Source organism: Trichosurus vulpecula, chromosome 3, assembly GCF_011100635.1.
Source record: "Trichosurus vulpecula isolate mTriVul1 chromosome 3, mTriVul1.pri, whole genome shotgun sequence".
Taxonomy (NCBI): domain Eukaryota; kingdom Metazoa; phylum Chordata; class Mammalia; order Diprotodontia; family Phalangeridae; genus Trichosurus; species Trichosurus vulpecula.
Window position 1 is genome coordinate 201566104 of NC_050575.1, and position 21856 is coordinate 201587959.

Here is a 21856-nt window from a genome sequence, read left to right on the forward strand (position 1 = left end):
GGTCTCTTCTTAATCTCAGCCCAACGGTCTTTTCCTATACCATTCTTCTCTGGGAAGGTTAAAGACCTACCATGGTAATGTTTAACATTCAACAAATATTTAATAAGCATCCGCTATGCGCTTGAAGGAGGCCGGTAGGTGGCTCAGTGGATAGAGCGCAGGGCCTGCAGTCAGGAAGGCCCAAGTTCAAATCCAGCCTCAGATACTTATTAACTGTGTGACCCTGGGCAAGTCAGTTAACCCTCTTAACCTCAGTTTCCTCATCTGTCAAATGAGCTGGAGAAGGAAATGGTAAACCAGTCCAGTATCTCTGCCAAGGACACCCCAAATGGGGTCACGGAGTCAGACATGACTGAAACAACCGAACAGCATTGTGCTCAAGGGGAGTACAAGGGTGAGTAAGACCTTCTATCTGTATGTTGGATATAAAGTTTCGAGGTGTTTTCATGCTTATTAACTCATTTTATCTCCTCAATAAGTCCGTCAGCCAGGCCAGGAAAGGAGCTTGATATTCTCTTCCCCATCTTTCGGGGAAGAACATCACACAGAGAGAGGCTCCGTCACTTGTTTAAGGACATACGCTGAATTTGTCGACCTTTGAGAATTTGGAGTTCATGGCCTCCTGTGGGATTTGGAGCTAGTGGACCTGGTTCATAGTACCTGTACACTTCGTACCTGCGTAACCTTGAGCAGCTCGCTTGAGTTCTTCCTGCCTCAGGTTCTGTAACTGCAAAATGAGGGAATTGAACAAGATGATGCTGGAGGTCCCTTCCAGCTCCAAATCCTATGATCTTCTGATCTCTAAGGGAATTAGTTGACATTCAGAGGAGATCTATAGGAAAGGAAGTAAGGAAAGTCCTTCCATTACAAATTCCAAGAAAAGTAATGGACAATCTAGATTTCCTGGTATACATAAAAATCCTAGCTGACATTTACATAGCAGTTTACCATGTTTACAGCACTTTACAGTGTACAGAAGGTACTCCAGCAGAATTAGGAGGCAAACTCTGAGCTTACTTATCAATGGGGACACCCTGGACCTCATTTTTCTCCTCTGCTAAAAGAGAAGGTTGAACCAGATGAAAATTAAATTCTAAACTCTAAACTCACTCCTAGCTCTGAATTCTGTGATGTGTGGGCCTCACAATGACTTTATAAGGCCGGTAGCACAAGTATTATTATCCCCACCTTACCAAAGAAAAAGCCTCATCTAGGGTAGATTTAAGTGACTTATCTAAGAGCGCACAGCTAGTTAAGTGAGGGGGAAGGGAAAGAGAGTATGCAATTATGAAGTACCCACTATGTGCCAGGGACTGGTGACTCTGGAGTCAGAGGACCTGGGTTCGAGTCCCATTTCAAGTGCTTGCTACCTGTATGACCTTGGGCAGGTCGCTTAACCCTTCTAGGCCTCCCATTGATCATTCTTGAAAGGAGAGTGTTGAACTGTATGACCTCAGAGATCCCTCTGACTCTAAATCTATGAAAAATCTAAATATGGGGGGAGCAATGGATAGAACACCAGGCCTGGAGTCAGGAAGACCTGAGTTTAAATCTGGCCTCAGACACTTACTAGCCGTGTGACCCTGGGCAAGTCCCTTAACCCTGCTTGCCTCAGTTTCTTCATCTATAAAATGGGCTGGAGAAGGAAACGACAAACCCCTCTGGTATCTTTGCCAAGAGAACCCCAAATGGAGTCACAAAGGGTCAGACACAACTGAAAAATGACTCAACAACGGTAGACACACATAAATGCACACACATATATAGATATACATAGATAAACATATATATGCACACAGAGATGCATGTGTGTATATATACACATACATACATGTATACGTGGGCAGTCAAGTAGCACAGTGGTTAGAGTGCCAAGCCTGGAGTCGGGGAGACTAAACTTCCTGAGTTCAAATGTAGCCTTAGACACTTCCTAGCTGTGTTACCCTGGGCAAGTCACTTAATTCTGTTTGCCTCAGTTTCCTCATCTGTAAAATGAGCTGGAGAAGGAAATGGCAAACCTGTCCCAGTATATTTGTCAAGAAAACCCCCAATGGGTCTCGGAGTCAGACACGATTAAAATAACTATACAACAACAGGTGTGTGTATTTATGTGTATGTATGTAGGCATGTATATATACATATACGCATATGATACATATATAGCTCAATATAATTAGTTTCCTTTGTAATTCTAAATATTATACGTATAAAAGTGTTGGGTCATGGGGCAGCTGGGTGGCACAGTGAGTAGAGCCCCAGCCCTGGAGTCAGGAGGACCTGAGTTCAGATGCGGCCTCAGACGCTTGACACATTTACTAGCTGTGTGACCTTGGGCAAGTCACTTAACCCCAACTGCCCTGCCTTCCCCTCTCCAAAAAAAAAAGTATTAGGTCATGAAGTCATCCTCTGAAGACTCACTATAAACCTCTTCAGGAAAACTGCAGTAAGGGGTGGTGTGGACTACTTCTTATCTCCGCATGGCTTGGATTTCTTCTCTTAGGTCTCTATGTTTTGAGAGCTTTCCATACCATGTAGTTTAGTGATTATAAGTATTTTAAAACATTATTCAGAAGGAGATCCACAGGCTCCACCAGATTGCCAAAGGGTTCCATGATGTAAAAAAAAAGGTTAAGAACTAATGCCATAGATTATGCACAGAATGTCAGAGCTGGGAGGGACCTTTAAAGTAGGAACATGAGGCCCAGAGAACCTAAAGGATATGCCCAATGTAGGGCACAAACAGGTAGATTAGAAGCTCCCTGAGGGCAGGGACTGTCTTTTGCCTCTTGTTGTACCCCCAGTGCTTAGCACAGTGCTTGGCACATAGTAGGTGCTTAATAAATGTTGATCGATTGAGCGATTGACTGAGGTAATAAGTAGCAGCTGGAGGGTTCAATGGATAGAGCACTGGGCCTGGAATCAGAAACACCTGAGTTCGAATTTGGCTTCAGATATGCACTAGTTGTATGTCCCTGCTCAAGTCATTTAACATCTGCCTCAGTTTCCTCAACTGTAAAATGGGGATGATAATAATACCTCCCTCCCACGATTGTTGTGAGCATCAAGTGAGATAAGTACACATAGGTGCTTAATAAATGCTCATTTCCTTCCTTCCTTTACTTTTCCAGGATTGACTCAGCCTCCAAATTCAGTGCTCTTTCCCCTATACTTTGCCACCAAAGGGATCTCACCCAGTCCCAGACACTGAAGCAAGAAGGACCGTGCAGGTTATCTGCATGCCCCAGTAAGAGCTTATTAAACCAGGGGTCTTCAGGTGTTAGAATCTGCCTCTCCTTGTCATTGCAGGTGGCTCTGCACCCCTACAAGGCTCAAATATTCCCTCCCATACTCCTTAAGCTTTGCAGCCTGTGCTTCTCAGGGTCAGTGATCCCTAGGGGAGAGCCCCCACTAGCGCGCCTCAGTACTGTGTCTCGCAGTGGTGCCAAGCCATATCACCGGCTCTGGTCCTTTTATTTCTCAGTATCCTCATCTGAAAGATGGGCATGATTGATTGTCTGTCACCGGTTTGGATCATCGAGTGTGTTCATGAGGCAGATGTCCATCCGGCGGAATAGGTGTCCCCGGACAGGAGGTGCACTGACCTCATCGTGCCCGTTCCCCCTTCCCTGGCTTACTCTTCTTGGTCCCCACTGTCATGGTCCTAGCTTTCACTTCTCCCTCTCCCTCCAACGAAGCCATTAGCGTATCTGGTGATGCAGTGAATTCCTAATGGCGGCAAGGTTCTCATCGTGACACTCTATGGAAAATTGGTCCCAGCTCCAGGACTACTTCTGACCTATCAGGCAGCGGGAGCTTCTTCTACCACTTTCCAGTCTATTTCAAGCTGCTAATTAGATTTCACAGCAAACACCGGGTTAGGAATGGACCTGCCATTCTAATTCTCTTGACTCACATTTCTAAATTTAGCTGGTTATTTGTAAAATTGCTTCAAACGCTCTCACCCAGCTACCAGTCCATGTTTCCCAAATAATTGTGAGCTTGGGGCTGTCTCCAAGGAGTGCTAATAAGGAGTTCTTCACCTACTAATAACAGGGATGTAACATGTAGAAATCGTTTATACATCTGTGAATGGGGGGAGGGGGAGCCTAAGTCAAAAGTAATTACCGAGGGAGAAAGGAAGCTGGTCATCATCATTTCTTTTTCATATTCCTTGTGGAGGCTAATGGTAATTTCTCTAAGTATAAACATTCATTCCACGTGGATAAACACACACCTGTACTAGGTACCTACCAGGAAGGAATGAAACCCTGGGACAGAAATATCCATCACTCACTTAGTAGGCTGTGGAATGGTAGGGCTAAAAGGGATAGCACTAGAAGAAGGGATCTAAGCCCTGTTTAACCTATTCTCCACATTTTGTAGATGAGGAAACTGAGACCCAGAGGGCCTAAGAGGTCACACACAACTAGGAGGTCAAGGAATTGGGGGTAGAATTCAAGTCCCTTGACTCTGCCAATGGGACAGAATGTGAGAGCTGAACAGTGACCTTTTGTGACCTTCAAATCCTACCACTTCATCCTCCTGGAGTTGTCAGTTCGGTTGTTTTTCAATCGTGTCTGACTCTTTGTGACCCCCTTTTGGGGTTTTCATGGCAAAAATACTGAAGTGGTTCACCATTTCCTTCTCCAGTTCATTTGACAGATGAGGAAACTGAGGCAAACAGGGTGAAGTGACTTGCCCAGAGTTACACAGCTAGGAAGTGTCTGAGACTGGATTTGAATTCATTAAGATGAGTCTTCTTGATTCTAGGCCCCATACTCTGTCCACTGTGCCACCTAGCTGCTAATTAGATTTTATTGCAAACACCTGGAGTATCACTTCTCAAAGTGTGCCCCACAGGCCCCTGGGCATCTGGTCAAAACTATTTGTTGAGGTCAAAACTATTTTCACAATACTACTAAGACATTTTTAATTTCGAATACGGTAAACATCAGTAGATGCAACCTACACAGACAAAAGCTCTCTGGGGTCCTCAATAATTTTTAAGGGTATAAGGAAATCCAAAGATCAAAAAGTTTGAGAACCACTGGCCTAAAGGATACTGGAAATCAGAAAGAGCTGGGTTCAAATTCCACCTTTGACACTTAAATACCTGCATGACTTAGCAAGCCCCTTGGTCTCTTTCAACCTCCTTTCCTTATCCATAAGATGAGGATGCTAACACCGACCTTGCAGGGTTGTTATATGGCTCAAATGAGATCACATATGTAAAGCACCTTGCAAACGTGTAATAACGTAATAACACTGAGGCACAGTGTGGCGTAATCGATAGAGGGCTGGCCATGTAGGCAGGAAGGTCTGGATTCAAGACCCACCTCTGTCGCATACTAGATCTGTGATCATGGGGGAGTCACCAAATCTCTCCATGCAACTAATTTTTGAAGTTCCAGATGAGTGGCCAGTAGGCATCGCTTTGGGGAGCGGGGGTGGGGAGTGATTTCCACACTGTTCATTCCTATACCAACAAAATTACAGGTCACAAATCACAAGAAGAGAAGTCAGATCATTTGCTTGGTCTTCCTATTCCCTATTATATTCAATAGGGTTCACATAGAAATGGTCTAGAGGCAAGTCGCTGTTCCATTTTTTTTTAATTCTCAGACTATTGCACAGATGTATAAAATAGCTGCTTTTTTGTAGTCGTATAAAACATATTGGGTCATGAATTCATCCTCTGAAGACTCACTGCAAACCTCTTCAGAAAAGCTGCACTAACAGAGGATGAGGATGGTATGTACTTCATCTTATCTCTGTGTGGTTAGGTCTCTGTGTTTTGAGACCTTCCCATACCATGTAGTTTAGTGATTATAAGTATCACAACATCTGTCATGTAGCTTGTTCTTAAGTTCTTATGGGTCCAAATAATACCTGGGTGATGGCAGCCAACAGTTTTGTCTACGATAATCAGCAAACATTTGTCAAGGAAATATTAGGTACCAGACACCATACTAAGCATTGAGGACACCAGAACAAAAGGGGAGCGGCTACCTACTACCCTCAAGCAGTAGTCTTGTCAGGGGAAACTATGCATGCATACACACATACATACATACATACATACATACATATAGTGTCCTTCGCACATATCAGTTGTGTCCAATTCTTTGTGACCCCATTTGGAGTTTTCTTGGAAAAGATACTGGAATAGTTTTCCATTTCCTTTTCCAGCTTATTTTACAGATGGGGAAACTGAGGCAAATGGGGTTAAGTGACTTGCCCAGGGTCGCAGAGCTAGTAAGTGTCTGAGGCTGAATTTGAATGGGGCAGGATGAGTCTTCTTGACTCTATGCCCAGCATTCTATCCACTGCACCACCTAGCTGATATAGGTATAATTACATATGTAGGTATATACAAAAAATGGGGCAGCTAGGTGGTATATGTGTATATATTTTATGTATACACATGTGTGTGTGTATGTGTGCGTGTGTGTGTGTGTGTGTGTACAAAAAAAAGTGGGGCATTTAGGTGGCTCAGTGAATAGAGCACTGAGCCTAGAATCAGGAAGACTCATCTTCCTGAGTTCTAATCCAGCCTCAGACCCATACCAGCTGTGTGACCCTGGACAAGTCACTTAACCCTGTTTGCCTCAGTTTCCTCATCTGTAAAATGAGCTGGAGAAGGCAATGGTAAACCACTGCAGTATCTCTGGGAAGAAAACCCCAAATGGGGTCACAAAGAATCAGACATGACTGCAAACAACTGAATAAACACGATGTACAGAACAGTTACAAAGTGATTTGGGCAGAAAGCACTAGCAGCTAAGGGGATAAGGAAAGGTCTCATGTAGAAGGGAGTGCTTGATTTGAGCCCTAGAGGAAAGTACAGTTTCTGAGCAGCCGAGTTGGGGAGAGAAAGTGTGTTCTAGGCTTGAGGCAGCACAGCCAGTGCAAAGACACAAAGGCAGTAGATGAATATTGTGTGTGAGGAACAGAGAGAACACCAGTTTGGCTGGGTCATAATATGAATGAAAGGGAGTGCTGTTTACCAAGGCTAGAAAGATTCCAATACAGTTTATATATTGAATTCTCGAGGAGAATAGAGAGGGAAGGTTTATATTTGTAACATGGGGATTTGTCCTATTAGTTTACGTAGGATAGGGAGCTTTGGCAGTAATCATTGTCATCTTGTTCTTGTCTTTTGCTCTCAGATTCAATCCATCAATAAACATTTATTAAGCACCCACCATGTGCCAAGCACTACGCTAACAGCTGGGGATACAAAAATAGAGGCGAAAGACTGTCGCTACCCTCTAGGAACTTACAGTCTAATGGGAGAGACAATATACAAATTTATACAAAGAAAGCTTTATACAAGATAAAAAGGACAGAATTACAGAAGGAAGGCCCCGGAGTTAAGAGGGCTTGGGGAGGGCTTCCTGTAAAATATGGGATTTTAGTAGGTGGAACTGATGAGGGGGAATATTCCAGGCATGGGGGACAGCCCGAGAAAATGCCCCAAACTGAGAGATGGAGTGTCTTGTTCATGGAACAGCCCAGGAGGCCAGTGTCCCTGGATTACAGTCCATGTCAGCAAGTAGGGTCAGATAGGAAGGGTCCTGGGACAAGTTTCCATCCTCCCTTCACCCCTTTGTATTCAGTGTGCTATGGACCGTTGCACCAGTGGACAAATAAATTGCTTTTTGTGGTTGAATAAGTGTGTTAGGATGCTTGCTTCTCCTCATCAGACTCACTGAATGTATCCTCGGTACAACTGTAGCACATGGCCTTGCATAGACAGAGCGTCCCAAAAGCCTTCCCTGCAGTTTTTAGCTTTTATAGCCTTGAATTGCACCAGTATTTTCAGAGCACCCGTATAATCGTGGTCGTCAGTAACAGACAGGACAATAGGGATGCTTTCGGGTTTTTATCTCCGATACCTTCTGGCTTTCTCTACCTTGAAGATTTTTCGTCCTGTTACTATGAGGTTTCCTATTCTTAGTATTATCATTGCTGTTACCGCACATGAGAAAATGTCCTGGAGAGCTTAGGGGCCTTAGGCCTGATCACACACCTAGCAGGAGCATCGGGCATCAAGATCGAGGTTTCCCAACTTCTCTGTCTTAGCGCTCCTTCTCTCCCAGCAACCAGCGGCCTAGAAAGGGAGCGCTGTGCAGCTCAACAATTAGAAGAGAACAATGGCTCTGCCCGGGTCCAAATTGATGGCTCTTGGCCGCAGAGAGGCTCCAGGGAGCCACGACTTTGTTCCAGGGCCGCAGGGGCCGCTTTTGTCCACAAGTGGGTCGGTCGGCGAAGCGTGACACTGGACACAACAAGCAGAGGTGGACATTTCTATTTGTAATTTCATTCTCCCCGCCTCCTTCCCCCAAAGCACACAGGGACTGTTGAGTGGCTTTATGCCTATGCATTGGACTAGTTAAATGTAATTTTCAAGGGGAAGAGAGAAGACTACATTGCAGACATCTACAAAACTCAGAATCCTCTGGGTGCTTTCTCCTGCAGATAAACTCATAAGGAGATTAGGTGGAGAGTATCCCTTCCAGGTACAGAATTTTTAAAATAAGCCATTGTAGGTCAGTGTCTCCCAAAGCCATGACAATTTTCCAAGGGCTGCACTAAGCCAGGGAACAAGGTCTCTGGTGCCCACTAACCACCTGCCCTGCCTATAGGCATAGCTTTATGCCATCTAGGAAGGAACCCATCACTTCCTGGACTCCCAAGGTCCTTGCCATCCAAACACCCAGAAGCTTCTGGGAAAAATCTTTTGAAAATCCAGCCATCCTTGACTAATTCCCTAAGTGACTTTGAGCAAGTCACTTTCCAGCAGGAGACAGAGCCAGACCAACTTGAAAGCCCAACACAGGATGACCCAGACCAGTCTGTGTCAGGAGAGGACATCAGCCCAGCACCCAGACCAGAGCAAAGAAATCCAGGGGCCCCATCCAGTGCAGGAGACAGGGCTAAAGCAGTGTCCAGTGCAGAATGAAGCAGGCACCCCATATCCAAGCAACAGGAGACAGGACCAGACCAGCATCCAGGCAGCCACTGCCAGAACCACAGCAGGAGATTAGGCCAGACGGTTCCTGCAAAAGGTGGAGCCTGTTCTTAGCCATGAAACTCAAGATTGGGCAGCGCCTACCCTCGCCAAGACACTTGGCCAAGTTTAAAAGGGGATGTGATGAGCAGGACGGTTTTGCTATTACCAGTTAAATTTATAACAGAAGTTCACAGTTTCATATACAGTCCTTTTTCTGTCCTTTGTATATGGATATTTTTTTCCTATATTTAAACTGAACCGTCTATGAGGCAATTAGGTGGCACGGTGGATAGAACACTAGATCTGAGATCAAGAAGACCTGAGTTCAGATCTGCCCCTGGGCAAATCACTTAATCTCTGTTGATCTCAGATTCCTCAACTGGGGATAATAATAGCATCCACCTCCCAGGGTTGTTCTTTATTTTTTGTATAATGTTCTATATAATCAAATCTCTAGAAGCCATCCAGTCCAGCCCCATTATTTTTACAGATAGGGAAACTGAGGCTTAAGGCGATAGAGCAACTTGCCCAGTGTCATACAAGTAGTAAGAGTCAGAGGTTTTGAACCGAAGTCTTTGAACCTGTGCTGGGTGGCACAGTGGATAGAGCGCTGGGCTTGGAATCACGAAGGCTCATCTTCCTGAGTTCAAATCCAGCCTCAGACACTTACTAGCCGTGTGACTCTGGGCAGTTTCCTCATCTGTAAAGTGAGCTGGAGAAGAAAATAGCAAACCATTCCAGTATCTCTACCAAGAAAACACAAAATGGGGTCACGGAGAGTCAGCCGTGATTGAAAACAACTGAACAACTTCTGACTCCAACACCAGTGCTCTTTCTACTGTCCCTCACTGAATACTTAAAGTTTACAAAGTACTTTTTTATGGCAACACGGAGTGGTGGAGAGAGTGGTGCAAGTACCATCTTCTCCATTTACCGTGAGGGAACTGACTTGCTCAAGGTCAAGCAATCAGAATTCAAACCCTCAGGTTGCCTGACTCCCTGTAATCCCTTCTAGCTCTTGGTATTCCATGATTCCCTGGCAGGAGAAGAAGCTGATGTTAGTTAAAGATGGAGCCTGGAAGCAGTTGGGAGTGGGGGAGGGATGGAGGAGGGGAAGTGGCAGTGGATAGAATGCTGAGCCTAAAATCAGAAAGACCTGAGTTCAAATTCAGCCTTACCCCTACTAGATGTGTGACCTTGGGCAAGTCACTGAACTTTGATTTGCCTCAGTTTCCTCATCTATAAAATGGGAATAGAATGGTGGTGGTTGTCCTTCGTGCTCAAAGAGGACCAAAATGGCATCACTGTGTTGGAGTCAGGGAATAGTGTGTCCAGCTATGGCTGATCAGACCAACGTGATCCTGGAAGGCTCTACCCAGGTCAGGCGCAAGTAGTCCGTGTGAACAAAAACTGGGAATAATAATACAGGGTGTCCCTAAAGTCTGGACACATAGGCAAAAATGCGTATTTTCAAGAAATGAAATTTTCAACAACATTTTATTTAATTGGAATATTAACAAATAACATCTTCAATATGATTTCCATAGTTTGTGATGCAAAGGTTGATGCGCTTTGCAAGATTCAGGTGAACTCGATGCGATAACTCCACGTGGCCATCAGTTTTAGCGCATTCACTCTTTATGCGTTCGATCAAGTGTGTTGCATCTGTGATTTTCGTTGAGTACACCTCCTCCTTTAGCATACCCCAGAAAAAGAAGTCAAGGGGGCTAAGGTCTGTTAACATTCCAAATATTTCCAAATATGCTTTTTTGCCTACATGTCCAGACTCTAGGGACACCCTGTAGTACCTGATCCCCACCTCCCCGAGGTTGTTGTAAGGATCAAGTGAGACAATAACTGAAAGGTGCTTAGCACGATGCCTGGCACAAAGTATGTGCTATATACATGTTATTACTAATCACCGTGACATATTCTTAACCTTTTAAGCACTCTTTGATATCCCTCTTTTGTGCAAAGCCAGGAAAGAGGCAAGTTTATCTTGGGAACCCCCAAACTGCCCTTCTGCTACCTTACTTCCTCCCCATCCCTTAAAAAACAACTTTTAAATCCTTCATTTGCATTGCAATGTCAATGACTCATAACATATGACCCTCCTCGCCTCCCCCTTTCCAGGAGACTTTGCATTTTGGCAAGGATCAAAGCCTTAGAGAGAGAGAGAGATGCTCTGATGTTGAAATGTCAGGCGTCAGCCGATGGATGGTTTGGGGATAGAGATAAGCCGTGCCCCCCTGAAATCTCACCAGTGGGGTGTTATGTTTGTATAGTCGTCCTTTCCTGTTTAGATGAGTAGAGATGTGCCGATTGCAAAAGTGGATGAGAGGGTTAGTTACTCTACTCAGAACGCCAGGACCCAGCTTGTCTCCTGAACTTTGCCATTTCCTCTTACCCTGGAGCACTCTAGCCGGTACTGGGGAAGGTAATGACTTCCCAGCTCTGTCCCTATGGAATGGGTGTGATCCATGCAGGTCAGAGTGTGAGTCAGTCACCCTCAGAGCCACACACACACAAGGCACAGTGAGTGGGGCTTGGCAATGGGCAGACTGGTAAAGATGCAACTGCTTCCAAAACCTGGCCACCAATTTGGCCAAACAAGGTTATAGGATTTGGAGCTGGAAAGGACCTCAGAGAGAATCTACACTAACCCCTAGTATTGAAGGAACACATGCCCTTGAAGGGAAGGTGACTTACCCAAGATCACACAGGCAAAGCTTGGGTTCATACCCAGATCCTTTAACTCCAGACCCAGAGTTGATTCTGCTATTCCAGGTTTCCTGCATCTGTTTTGAATCATGCTTCTTTAAATTGTCCAGCATGGAGGCATAGGATATTAGGAGAAATCTGCTCAGAATCATGAGCCAACAAGCCCAGGTTGGTTAAGGAACTTGACAAAGATTACGGAAGTAGTTAACATTGGAATCAGCATGAGAACCCAGCCATCCACTGACGAGTCCAGTGTTCTTTGTCATTTTATCTGAATTTCTGAATAGAGAAATGGAACATTTGTCCCTGTGTAGGTGGTGAGTCCGGGACAACATTCCTGGACATAGAACCCAGGAGTCCCTATTCCCAGGTTTCTCTAGTCACTGGCTAGCAGCTTCAGAAAACCTAAGTTTGTAATCAGGCCTCAGTACTTACTACATGCATGACCTTAGGTCATTTTTAGCTCTCTGGGCCTTAGTTTCCTTGTCCATAAGATGGGAGAGAGCCTCTAGAGCAGGACTTCTTAATCTGGGGTCTTCGGATCTCTGAATTTAGATGGGGAAGAAAAATGCATCTTTTTTTTTTCACTAACCTTCAAATGAAATTTAGCATTGCCTTTAATTATGAATTTTTACAAAATAATTCCGAGAAGGGGGCCATGGGCTTCACCATAGTAACAAGAGGGACCATGACACACAAAAAGGTTAGGAACATCTGGTTGAGGTGATCTCTAAAGCTGCTTCCAGTTCAAAATCCCTTGAGATGGAATTGATATAAGGGTTAGCTGCCCCACTAAGGGAGAGGGGAACTCTGGGTGAGAGGTAAGCAAGGCAAGCCTGGGCACCAAACACCAACTGGCATTTCTTAAAGGGGCCTCAAAAAGCAGCGAATCCTTGCGCAAACCTTCCCAAATGTGGCTGTGGCCATCTGAGGCCATCCACACGGGAGCCCTCTCAGAGCAAGCCTGTCCACTGTTTCAGAAGGGACGCCTTCTCCCTCTTGGCCAAGCTCTGACTTGGCAAGGCCTCCCGAGGGCAGAGTAACCTAGTAACCTGTGCCTGGCCCCTACTGATCTTGCCAGCCTGACCTTTTCCCCACCTATTACTTCATCTGTATATTTCCTCATCTGTAAAATGGGATAATGACTTCCCTCCCCCTCTCTACCTCCCACCTCCATCTCATGAGATCATAGGTGTTGGAAGTACTTTGTAACTGTGCAGTATTCTGCAGATAGAAGGTAGCATTTGTGGCTTTGCCCGCTTCCCCCTGGGTAGGTCTCCTTCTCTGCTGGTTCAACAGATGTGTGCTTAAATGCTTTCCTTATTTATACTGCCTTTGCCCTGGGCTCCGAACCTTGACTATCCCCCTTGCAATCTTGAGTTAATGTCCCCACATCTTTACCCTGACCCACTGCTCACCCCACCTCCCATCTTGGGTCTTGTTTCTCACTTAAAATGCCCTCTCCTCTCCATCTCTCCCTGTTGATTTTATACTCATCCTTCAGGTCTCTGGTATTGTGGACAGGGTCCCAGCCCTTCCTGGTCAGAAAGACCTGGGTTCATATTCTGCCTCAGACACTTAGTAGCTATATGACCTTGGGCAAATCACTTATCCTCTCTCTGCCTCGGTTTCCTTATGGGTACAATGTAAGGGTTGGGTTTGATGACCTCTAAGGTGCCTTTCAGTTCTAAATCTGGCAGTCTGCTGAAGCCTAAGGGTCCCCTTCTCACATTGTTTTTAAATGTACGAAATAAAGAAGCCAGTTTAGATTGAAATACAGTTATTAGAATGTTTTTCCCTCTACCCTACCCCATCCAATCCTCCCAAGCTAGAAATTATTTTTCCATCATTGAATCTGATGATACTTTTTTTTGAGGGGGGAGGGGAGTCCAGACCTATGATTTCATTATTACAAAGAACTCCCAGTGAAGAAACTCCCTCTACCCATGTAGATCAGTAACTGTTCCTGAAAATAATTTTATTCGTGTTATATTTCTGTGTTCTTGTCCTGTTGCCTTTGTATCCCCAAATATCTGATGCCATTTGATGTCAGCTCACTATGTGATGGATGCTCCGTAGACAGATGTTTGTTGAATGAAGGAGTGAGTACGCAGTCTGACTCACTGATGCACTGTGGCACTGCCTGAGTGGTCTGGCTGGACAGGGATAGAAGACCAGCGCAGGGTGACCACTACTGATGCCCCTCATTTTGGGGGTGAACGTTTAGCTTCTGTGCTGAGTCTGGGTGGGTAGGAGATGGGGAAAGGCTTATGGGTGCAGGGCTACCGTTCTTCTGTTCCTTTGTTCCTGGTTGGGTTTGGGGTTTTGGGGTTTTTTTTTAATAATTCTCCCCTGCTGCAGTCCAGGGCCAGGGAAGTCACAGCCCTGTCTGAAAGAGAGCCACTGCCTACGGCAAAGGGAGGATCTGGGAAGTAGAAAGGCCTGACAGATGCCTATGTGTCATCCTGAGTCTAGACAGGATTCTGGATGTGAGAGGCTTTAGATCTCACATCCCCCTTCCTCCTCAGCCTCTCCCTGTTCCCTCATGCTGTTCACTCAAGCTGTTTCTCTTACCTGAAATACCCTCCCCTCCGCCCATCTGAAATCTTGTCTGGCCATCTAAGGCCTGAGTTCTCACCTGGATCTTGGTTCTAGACCTGGCCGTCCCTTTAACTAACTATGGGGACATTACTTTCCCTCTCTGGGTCTTAGTTACCTCATATGTAAAATGAAGTAGGGCTTGGGTAATCTCTAAAATCTTTTTCTAACTGTGATATTTTCTGATGGTCTGTCATCATAATCAACCAACAAGCACATAAGCCCTTATTATCATTCACCATGGTAAGCCCTGGAGCTACAAAGGCAAAAGCAAGGAGGGATACAGAAATTAGATCAGATGCAATCCCTGCCCTCACCGAGCTTCCAGTCTTATAGGGGATATGTTGGCTACATCGACAGCTATAAATTTCAAAAACATACTTGCTAACATGTGGTAGGTGTGAACAGTGCCATGTGAGGCTGGAGAGAGAGGAATCAAGTTAGGGAGGGGGATAGCCAGAGCCAAAGTTGCCTTCATGGGAGGAAGCTTCCTCCTCTATCTCTTTTCCCCCCTACCCTCCCTTTCCTATACTGGCCTGGGTTTTCCAAAACTAGTTCATCTGCCCATTTTAAATTTTAGGGAATTTATTAATCAGTATTTCTAGGTCTTTCTGGGTTCTGCTACCTAAAAGGAAAAAAAAATACAGTATAGGGTTCAGGGCTGGAAATCAGGTCTGGGTTCTAGTCCAGCTGAGTGGCCTAAGGCAGATTACTTCCCCTTCCTGTCCTGAGTTTCATCTATAAAAATCAGAGTCTTAGGCCAGCTGATCCCTGACGGTCCTTCCAGCCCCTTCTCTGTTCTCATTTTGTGTTCTGCGATCTCCCTCCCCCCAACCCCACCCCTGCCACTAGGTTTGACATTTTATGTTCTAAGGTCATTCCAAGCTCTGACATTCTGTGTTCTAAGGGTCCTTTATGCTCTGATTTTCTGTGTTCTAAGAGCCCTTCCCTCTTTGTCATGCTGTGTTCTAAGGGCCTTTCCCCCTCTGACATTCCATGTTCTAAGGGCCCTTCCCCTTGTAACACTCTAGAATCAATCATGAATTTCTGCATAGCAGTATGGAAATCTATTTAGAAGGAAAGGCTCCATAAATACTAACTCATGTCCTCTCCAGGTTAAATACAGATGCAGGAGCTAATTTTTCTCTAAATATTGGGAATTAGCTGTTTCCAAAGGCCTTGTTCTGGGATAGGGAGCCTTGGGCTTGAAGAAGATGCTAGCACTGTACTCCGAGAGGGGACCGATTGTGTGGTTCTGAAATTGGCTCCTGGGAACAAAGACGTGCTCTTCGCCTTTTGGATGGAATATCAAGTTGGTTTTGCTGAATGGGATTCAGTGTAGGTCCTTTTAGTTCAGCCACTTGGAATCTCACAAAAAGTAGGCGGCTTCCCTTGTGTCATTTTTTTAATTGATTTCCACCACATTATTACAGTGGGCTGGCATTCAGCCAGGGAAAGTCATCGCTTGGGAAATTCTTCCAAAACTGACTCATCGATCACTTGATCTGATGGAATAATTAGCACTTGTTAATCTTTACCTCATTGTTGCTGGTTCTCTGGCTAAAGTTAGGGGAAGGAAATCCCATTGATCTTGAAGAATCCCAACGGAAATTTTCATCAGTTCCCAAGAGGACAGTCTCTCTCCAGCAGGATCAGTCAGGTGACAGGCTTATACTTTGAGTACATATCTCAGCCCTTCTCTACATCACACCACTAACCACTGAGGCCAGGAAATTTAGTCTCTGTGTTGTGTCCCAGCTTAAAATCTAGATGCATTTGGGGCCAGACGGGTCTTTAGAAAGAATCTATTACAAATTCCCCGTTCTACAAAGGAGGGTTCAGAGGTGCAGAGAGAGGAGGGCACTTGCCAAAAGCCATGCCTGGCAAATGCCACTGGGATACCTTAGGTCATTCCAGCTGATTTGCATTGCTTAAGGTGTACTTTGGGATCTGATAAGCTAAAGTTTTGTCCTTAAATACCAAAGAGGTCTGTTTCTCATCGTAAGTGTGTCATGCTCGTTTCAAGAAGGATGTTGACATCTCACAGACCTGTCCTATGTTATAATGCTTTGCTAATAATAAAATCACTTATGTAGAGCACCTTGCCTCTGGAGAGCATGAAGCAGTTGCACTTCCCTGCTCTCTTTTGTCCTCACAGGGCCCCATGAGTGATAGATAAGGACAGGTGTTTCACAGATGGACAGCAGAGAAGTTGTCACTTGCCCAAGGTCACACAGTAAACCAACTGTAAAACCTTGACTCCCTGACCCTTTTTGGGGGGAAGGGCTGCACTTCATTGCGTTTAGGTAGAAGAAACAACCATACATTTACTCCTGGGAAGACACTTGAAAGTTCATTTTGATAAGAAGCAGATTGTCACATGAAAGAACAAGCAGGCTCTGTTAGCAAGGGGAAATTCTCCAGTTATAATCCCTTTGTATGGTCCCATCCTTGCTGCTATAGCTTTGGACCTGAATTTGGAGGTAGGAGAACACAGTGGTTGGACAATATGAACATAATTATGATAATGGCTCATTTAGTATTTATTTTTTAAAAGTGTTGATATTTTGGCTTTTAATATTACCTTCATTCTCCAATATATGCCTCCCTTGATATCCATTCCTTATAAAAAAAGAAAAGAGAGAAGCAAAGTTATCTTTTTTAAGCATACCAACCAACATGTAGAGTCCAATGATGTATGCAGTGTCCCACACCCATAGCCTTCGGCCTGTACAAAGAAGAGAAGGAAGAAGTTGCCTGTTGCTTTTAGGGTCCCCAAAGCACACTCTTTTTTCTCTCTGTATTTGGATAGTATTTTCCTTTTCTTTTTTTATTTAATAGTATTTTCCTTTTTAAAATTACACGTGAAGACAATTTTCAGCTTTCACCTTTTGAAAGATTTTGAGTTCCAAATTTTTCTCCCTCCTTCCTTCCTCTCTCCCCTCCCTGAGACGAGAAGCAATCTGATGTAGATGATACATGCCAAAGCACGCTCTTAACAACAAATCTACGAGTTAGGTGCTACCTGTGTTATATTATCCCCACTGGAAAAACCAAGGCTCCCAGAGGTCAGGGCTTACCCAGGGTTGTCCAACTAGCAAATGTCAAAGCCTGGAGTTGAATAGTTCCTCCGGCTTCAACTCCAATGTCCTTTCCATTGCAGCCATGCCAAGCCCTTGATTTCTTCTTTGCTCTAACCTTTGAAGAGTATGTCTCAAGGGTCTAGTCGTCTAGAAACAAGTGGCTTCTCAGGTCGGGCAGTTAGGGCATCATCAGACCCTGCAGATGGTTGCTGGATTCCAGGAGGGAGAGGTCCTTGGAGCCATATGTATTTGTCTTGGGAAACTGAACAAATTCCTGCTCTTCGTGGACCCGAGACTTGGGTGGGCTGTGGCTTACTTATCTTTTTCAAAGAATTTCACAGTTCATGCAAAAGGATTTCCTAAAAATTGTTTTAGGTTTATTTTTGCATGAATATCAATGTGGTTCTCTCTTCTTTACTCACAGATCTGAAGTAGGAGAAGATAGAGAAAGCAACTTCAGTCTCCCGGGTTTCACAGGAACCGAATCAGCGAAATCATGGCCCCCTACACCCTTCTCCTAGGTTTATTCACTGTGACTGTACTCTCCCTGCTGGACAGCAGCTCAGCCTTCCTGTCAAGCCAGCGCCTCAAAGGGAGGTTCCAGAGAGACCGGAGGAACATCCGTCCAAACATCATTCTTGTCCTGACAGACGACCAGGATGTAGAGCTTGGTAAGAGACCCTGGATGCTAGAGTGATTCTACTAGTCCAAAAAATGGCAAACCATCTCTGGCAAAGTTCTGAGGCCATAACTACACAGCACCCCCAAGGGAAGTTGGGCAGAGTGATCTGGTTCCAAATCCACTTGAATGGTAGACAAACAGAGATTTGTCTAGCAAGTGGATCTGGATTCAGATGTAGCTGTGTGCCTGAGAGGTAGGTTTTTTCACTTGTTCTCCCTCCTCCCAAACCCCCAGCCCTTTTCTGATGAAAATGTGCTTTATTCCTCATGGATGGGGGTGGGGGGCGGCCTGCCGGCTGGGAGGAGGCAGTGCTGGGGAGGTGCTGGCGCTGGCAGACATTGACCAGCTGTTACTAGCTTCATGTGCTTACCTTACTTTTTCCCTCCCTGCGGAGACAGGGTTATGCCAGCTAGCTTGAGATCAACCAGGTAACATTAAGATTTGGAAACTGACTGGTAGTGATCAACCAGCCTGCTGAAGACTCCTCTGCAGAAAGTATGACCAGCAATCCAAATGAAAATCCACTTGGGCACAGTGTCTCCCTAAATGCAGATTTCCTTAGTTATGGAATGAAATAGAATGAGCATTAATTAAGCACCTACTATGTGCCATTCACTATGCTAAGTGCTTTTACAAGTACTCATTTGATCCCCACAACAACTCTGGGAGTAGGTACTGTTAATTATCTGCATTTTACAGATGAGAAAACAGAGTCAAGCAGAGGTTAAATGACTTGCCCAGGGTAACACTGCTAGGACATGTCTAAAGCTGGATTTGAACTCGGGTCTTTCTGTCTCTGGGCCCAGCACTGTATCCCCCGTGCCACCTAGCTGCTACTGGCTTTAAACCCACCCCTTTCTGGATCCTTTATCCAGTAGAAAAAGCAGAAACTGGCATTTTAGCTGCCGAGAGGAGGTGATTTCTATGAAACCAACTCATTTCACGTAACAATTTGTGTTAGTGATCATAGGAATAGCTTTTCCCAGAAGAGTTTTTATGAGTAAAGAGAATTTGCATAAAGGAAGCAGGCAGCACCCAGAGGATGTTATTGATAATGTTGACGTACAAGATGCAGACCTGCCAAGCAGTAGTGTTTAAGATAATTCATGTTCTGTAATTGTGATGGGTATTTGCAGTGGGGCAAGTTTCATATTTCTGAGAAAAGTTTCGCCAAGGATGCTTCCAAATTATCTTCAGTGCCCAGAAACACTGCGTACTGTAAGTGTTTAATAAATATATGAATGAATGAAGAAATGTTTTCATGTACCCTGTGGGCCCCAGAGTATGGCTACCAGGACCACCTACAGAGTACAAGTCATAACAATTCCTATCGGAATTTGTTGAGTAGGGGGTGAGGACGTGGTCAGACCTGAGTTTCAGGAACATCACTTCGACAGCTGAGTAGGGAGAGTCATGAGGCAGAGAAACCAACCAGGAGCCTATTGCAATAGTCCAGGCATGAGGAAATGAGGGCCTGAACCAGGATGGTGGCGGTGTCAGGAGAGAAGGGGCGTGGGATCATACTTTGGAGACCTGGGTTTGAAAATTGACTTGTTGCGTGACAATGGGCAAGTTGCTTCAACCACATGGGCCTCCATTTCCCCATGTGTAAAATGGGCACAAACAATGCTTCTGCCACCCACCTTCACAAGCTTGTTCTGGGGCACGTACTTTGGAAACTTCATTGCACCATAGAATTTCAAGTGTAATGATAGCACCTACCTCCCAGGTTGTTGTGAGGAGCAAATGAGATGATGTTTGCAAAGCACTTAGTAGCACAACTTATTTCTTAAGCACATTGTAGGTTCTTAATAAATGCTCATATTTAGTCCTCTGTAGGGTTTTTAAAGCCCTTCCTCATCTGTCCCTTTCCAGCCTTTGTAAACCTTGCTTCTGACTACATAACCTGCGATCATTTAACACTGACCATCTTGCTGTTCATTGCCCAAGACACACCTTCTCCCAATTCTGTGCATTTTCCCTGGCTGTCCCCCATGCCTGGAATGCTCTCCCTCCTCAGCAGTTTCTCCTGACTTTCCTGGCTTCCTTCACATCTCCGATAAAATTTCACCTTCTGTAAGAAGTCTTTCCCAATCCCCCTTAAGACTACTGCCTTCCTTCTTAGATTACCTCTCATTTACACTCCACATATTTTGGTTGTGTGTTATCTCCCCTTCAGGGCTTTTGCCTTTCTTTAGAGCCCTAGCACTTAGCACAGAGCCTGGCACATAGTCAGTTCTCATGCTTGTGGACACATAGTCAGCTCTCATGATTGTGGATCGACCGGAGTGCGGCACCAGCCTGGTTCTTTTCCCCTGTGAGATGCACGTGTCAGACTTGAAATGATTCACCGGTCAGGTCCTTGGCGGATTTTGCCTGGCAGCTGTTGTCCAGAACCAGCCGGCTCTGCTCGTAAAAGGAAGGGAGTTGTGGGCGTGATCCCGACAAAGGAGCCAGAGAAAAACCACAGTAGGTTTTTGATCCAGCAAAGGTTCTGTTCCTCTTGTAAGTTCCCGGTATCCCAGCCTTCAGATCAGCGCCCTAAAGTGTTTCTTCCTCACAGATAAGCTGGAGCTTTGTAGCAGTTGAGCTGACTTTGAAGACGGGTTGAGTTCCTTCTAGGAGGTGGGGAAACGACAATGCTTTTGAAACCACAAGACAGACTCAGTTCAATAATGCATGTCCCAAAAAGCTGAACCCATTAGCTCACAGTCTGGTGCAACTTGCAGACCAGAGGGTGGTCCTAAAAAATTTATCATCCGCTATTTTCTGCTCCTCTGTGATGCGGCTGTACTACTCCTCTGGGTTAGAGCCTTCTTTTCTAAGATAATCCAGGGCCTCTTTCCGATTTCAAGCACGGTGAGCAGCTGTCCGCACCAATTAAGGTCTGGCTGGAGCGGTGGTACCTAAGATTAGAGATTCATCCTGTTTCCTTAATTGATGGAGGTGGTTTTTTTTTTTTGGACCACGTTTTTTATTCTTTTGCTTTAAGTGGTGGACCAGCCACCCCAGGTAGCTAATTGGGATTGTCACAGGGGTTAATTCTGAGCATGTCAGAATCACTCAGCTATCCGCTTGTTGGTCAGTGAGCTGCGTGGGGCTAGATTTCCAGAAACATTAGGAAAATTCCCTGCTTGAATGATCCGCAGGGACCTTTTTTTTTTCCAGACAGTTCTCTTTAGCTAAGAGGTTAAGAAAGAAAGACAGCCACACTGGAGCAGTCATTGGAAGGGGTTTTGCAAAGGTGTAGACACTGCCACAGACTTGAATTTCCAGGTATCATAACAACATAAACAATAATAGCTAAATATATTTAGTGATTTAAAGTTTACCAAGCATCTTACTCATACTCTTACCTGACTTGATTCTCACAGCAGCCTTGTAAGGTAGCCGTTATTAGTATTCCCAATTCACAGATGAAGAAACTGAGGCTGAGAGGTTAAACAGCAGCCTAGAGTCACACGGCTAGCAAGTGTTTAAAGAAGAATTCGTATTCGGGTCTTCCTGACTCCAGGCCCGTTGCTCTATCGACTCCACCATGCCACCTCAGAGGAACCAGAAGTTACTGGCTTAGTCGAGGCCAGGGAGTGGTGCTGGGGAATGATGGGGAGGCAGAGGAGCAGTGTGTTGGGAGGCTCAAGTTTCTAGTGTCCCAAGCCTGGGGAGTGAGGCTGAAGAGGTGGTTTTAACTCTGTCAGGCAGCACACTAGAGAAGTGTTCTCACTTAAGAAAACTCCCATCTCTCCATTTGATTCA

At 45.1% G+C, this 21856-nt stretch overlaps 1 protein-coding gene across 3 annotated transcripts in view; it reads left to right on the top strand.

Moving 5' to 3' along the window:
* The window catches only part of SULF2 (sulfatase 2), a 143516-nt gene that overhangs the window by 9295 nt on the left and 112365 nt on the right, over positions 1-21856 (top strand). For all 3 annotated transcript variants that reach the window (XM_036749364.1, XM_036749363.1, XM_036749365.1), the window contains exon 2: positions 17843-18089. In XM_036749364.1, coding sequence (XP_036605259.1) covers positions 17915-18089 — 175 coding nt within the window. In that variant the 5' untranslated portion in view covers positions 17843-17914. The remainder of the gene's footprint in view (positions 1-17842; positions 18090-21856) is intronic.